At 64.3% G+C, this 3,312-nt stretch overlaps 2 protein-coding genes across 2 annotated transcripts; both read left to right on the forward strand.

Moving 5' to 3' along the window:
• The first annotated feature begins 11 nt into the window (after positions 1 to 11).
• On the forward strand, positions 12 to 1,199 carry H696_02565 (heme ABC exporter, ATP-binding protein CcmA). The gene is made up of 3 exons (XM_009496476.1): positions 12 to 533; positions 660 to 779; positions 865 to 1,199. The coding sequence occupies exons 1-3, from the start codon at positions 55 to 57 to the stop codon at positions 980 to 982; spliced, it is 717 nt and encodes a 238-aa protein (XP_009494751.1). The 5' UTR covers positions 12 to 54; the 3' UTR covers positions 983 to 1,199.
• A 638-nt stretch (positions 1,200 to 1,837) lies between these two features.
• H696_02566 (hypothetical protein) lies at positions 1,838 to 2,893 on the forward strand (the record flags this gene model as incomplete). Its single annotated transcript, XM_009496477.1, has 4 exons — positions 1,838 to 1,934; positions 2,045 to 2,145; positions 2,235 to 2,631; positions 2,787 to 2,893. The coding sequence occupies 4 exons, from the start codon at positions 1,838 to 1,840 to the stop codon at positions 2,891 to 2,893; spliced, it is 702 nt and encodes a 233-aa protein (XP_009494752.1).
• Between the last annotated feature and the right edge of the window lie 419 nt (positions 2,894 to 3,312).

The following is a 3,312-nucleotide window of genomic DNA, read 5'->3' on the forward strand; positions in this document are numbered from 1 at the left end:
CCCCCCCCCCCCCCCCCCTCACCCCTTTCCTTTGCCCCCATCCCGAGCCCTGTCATGTCTGTCGCCAACGTCCTCCGGCCCACCTTTAACCTGGCTCTTCGGCCGCGGCTCTTCGCCACCGGCACTTTCGCCGCCTACCGCGTGTCCTTCGGCTTCAATCAAACGGGCGGAGTCCGGTCCGCGCAGCTGCCCGAGAGGCTCCTCATTCAGGATGTCTCCTTCTCGGTGCAGCCCGGCTCGGCGGTCCTCCTCCATGGCCCCAACGGCTCGGGCAAGACCACGCTCATGCGGCTGGCCGCCGGTGAGTTGATCCCCACGTCCGGGATATTCACCTGGCGCGGGCAGCCATTCACCCATGCGGCGGACCTCAGCAAGTGGGCGCACCAGCACATGGTCGAGATGCCGGCCCTCAATGACGGCATGAGCAACCTGCTCACCGTGCGCATCATGATGCGGATTTTCTCCCTCCGCCGTGGCTTTGGCGGCAAGGAGATTGATGAGGCTCTCCACATGTTCAAGATCTACCATCTCCGGTGTGTCCCGCCGCCGTCGCCCTCCTCGAGCCTGGCCCTCCCCCCTTCGCCTTCCCCCCTGGCATGGTGCACATGATCCTAACCTTGGTCTCCCCCCCCTCTCCCCCTCTCCTCCCTCCGACTCAGCAATCGGAGAATCGGCACCCTCTCCACTGGGCAGCGACGCCTGGTGGCATTCGCCAACATGTGGGCCTCCCAGCGACTCATTTGGCTGTTGGACGAGCCGAACATTGCCCTTGATCTCCGGTGCGTGCCGACCCCTCCACCGACGCCAGCTTGTGGCCATGCCTTCCCGAATGGGCTTACTGACCGGCCGCACACACACCTCCAGCTCGCAGGCCGGCATCGAGGAGGCCATTCGCATGCACCGCGATCGTGGCGGCATCGTCATCGTTGCCTCCCACGCAAACATTGTCCTCGAAGACGCCGTGTCCATCCGTATTCGCTGATGCGGATCCTGGCTCGGCTGCCGCCGACCCCGACCCCCTCCCGTCAGCCCTTCTCCCAGCCGGGCGCACAATCCCCCCTCCCCTAGCCCTCTTCCCATTGTTTTCCTCCCCCTCTCCCCCCTTTAGACCGCGCCCCCGGAGGAGAAGGGAGCCCAGTGGTGGGGCTGCGCGCGCCCTGCTCGAAAGTAACATGCAAAATACACCCCACCCCTTCGAATGCCCCACCCGCGCCCCCACGTACCAGAGCCGGAGAGCTAGAGAGAGAGAGAGAGAGAGAGAGCGAGAGGGAGAGAGAGAGAGAGAGAGCGAGAGAGAGAGAGAGAGCGAGAGAGAGAGAGAGAGAGAGAGAGCGAGAGAGAGAGAGAGAGCGAGAGAGAGAGAGCGAGAGAGAGAGCGAGAGAGGGAAAGAGAAAAAGAGAAAAAGGTCTCATCCCGCGCGCGTCCATGCAGCTGCCGCGTTCCGGAAACACCCCCGGCCGGTTCCGGGCGTGAGGCCCCAGCAGAGACCTGGCCTATCCGTTGGCAGTCGCCACTCTGGTGCCCGATCGCACGTCCGATCTCGCAGCAGCGGAACCCCCGGGACCGAGCACAAACGCAATGGGGGCGTTCTGATCCTGCCCCCCCCCCCCCCCCCCCTCTCCTGGCGGGCCCAGGGCCGGTCGCCTGCCAGGCTCGTGGCACGGCGGCCGATCTGTCCCAAGATCGACGCATACAGAGGGCGGAGGGCAAAAAAAAAAACAAAAAAACAAATCCCCCCGCCCCCGTCGCCTGGCTGTTGGCCTGCATCAACCCCCTTCACCCGCTCGCCGCCACCTCCCCCGCACCTCTCCCCCCGCCCCTTCCCGCCCTGACATCATGGCCACCACCAGCCCCTTCCCGGCGACCGAGCCGGAACTTGTCAAACTCCCGCTCCTCGCCATCGAAAAGCGCTTCATCAATGACTGCATCCGAGGTTCGGCCCCTGCTCGCGTGTCACGCTCCCTCGTCTTCGCGCTCCCCCTTGCCCCCCGCCGCACGATGCCACACTTGTTAACCTGCCTCCTCCTCGCCACCCACCGCCAGCCATCTGCCACAGCATCTTCCTTGCCCGGCACTTGGACCAGGTTCGCCCGAAGGACTTCCACGCAACGGACCCCGATGCCGCAGGACTCGACGTTGTGTGGGTGCGACCGCCCCCCCTCCCCCTACCCCCGCCCCCTCTTCTGCTGCCTTCGGTCTTCTTACCCTGCCCCATGCTCCCCTCCGGCACCAGGCCGGTCCCGACATCTTCGGCTCGTCCGAGGGCCCCGCTGCCGACTCCTCGAGCAAGTCCATCCAGCACTTCTTCAACACCCTCAGCGAATCCTTCATCAAGGAAATCCCCCAACGCTTGTCTCAGGTCCAGGTGACCTCACAGCCGCAGCCCACCTCCTCGGACGACATCTATATCGACATTTACGATGTGACCAGCGTCCCGGCCGATGCTCTGGGACAATCGCCCGATCGCGCTGCCGGGCCACCCCCCGGACGCCACCTCGAGCGGTGGGTTCTCCCCATTCAACTTTTGACCGACTCCAGCCGCGGCCCGGTGGAGCTCTTCAACATCGAAGCCCCGCGCCCCGGTGGAGGTGCTCTTCCCCCGCCCGACAACTCGCCCGGGGCGGTGGATGGTGCGCCCTCTCGACGGCTCCCTCCTCGTCCCCCTTGCTCCTGTTCCCCCCCCCCCCCCCACACACACACACCTTGGCTTGCATCTTTGCGGCCCCCTGACACCCGATGGCCCCCTCCCCCTGTACCACCACCGATCCCCCCCCCCCCTTCGTAGCTCGCTTGAAGCTTGAGAACATCCTCGCTCGGATCGGCGCACACACCTTGGCCACGTCCAACTGGTGGGCTGACACCGGATCCGTGCGCGTGGCCTTGGTGGTATGAAGTCTCTCACCCTCCTGCCCCCTCAAGCACACGCACATACACACGCACATACACACGCACACACACACACACACACACACCTTTTCTCCCTCTCTCTCTCCCAACCCGGCTCTCAGCTCGTTTCGCCCCGACACCTGACCCCTCGCCCCCCTCCCCCGCCTGTCATCCTTCTGGCCTTGGTCAAATAGGTGGCCTTTAAGCCCAAAGATCGCCTCAATTTGTTCCGCTTCCCCCTTCCACTCCCCTTCATGCGGTGAAGAGAAAAAGAAGAGAACAGGTCAGAGAAGCACATTTATTCTTGCCCCTCTGGGACATCGGCCACAATAAAGTACACACACATGTCTCGCCAACGGAGCGACAACCACCCTCGCGGGTTGTTGAAAAGCCCATCTCCTGGGAGACGCCCATCGAGAGAGAGA

Source organism: Fonticula alba, assembly GCF_000388065.1.
Source record: "Fonticula alba strain ATCC 38817 unplaced genomic scaffold supercont2.4, whole genome shotgun sequence".
Taxonomy (NCBI): domain Eukaryota; order Rotosphaerida; family Fonticulaceae; genus Fonticula; species Fonticula alba.

Bases quoted from the DNA above. Each gene is read 5' to 3' on its own strand.
- H696_02565 (XM_009496476.1), top strand. From the start codon at position 55: ATGTCTGTCGCCAACGTCCTCCGGCCCACCTTTAACCTGGCTCTTCGG. The intron at 534-659 runs GTGTGTCCCGCC...CCTCCGACTCAG, and splicing joins TTCAAGATCTACCATCTCCG to CAATCGGAGAATCGGCACCC. The intron at 780-864 runs GTGCGTGCCGAC...ACACACCTCCAG, and splicing joins AACATTGCCCTTGATCTCCG to CTCGCAGGCCGGCATCGAGG.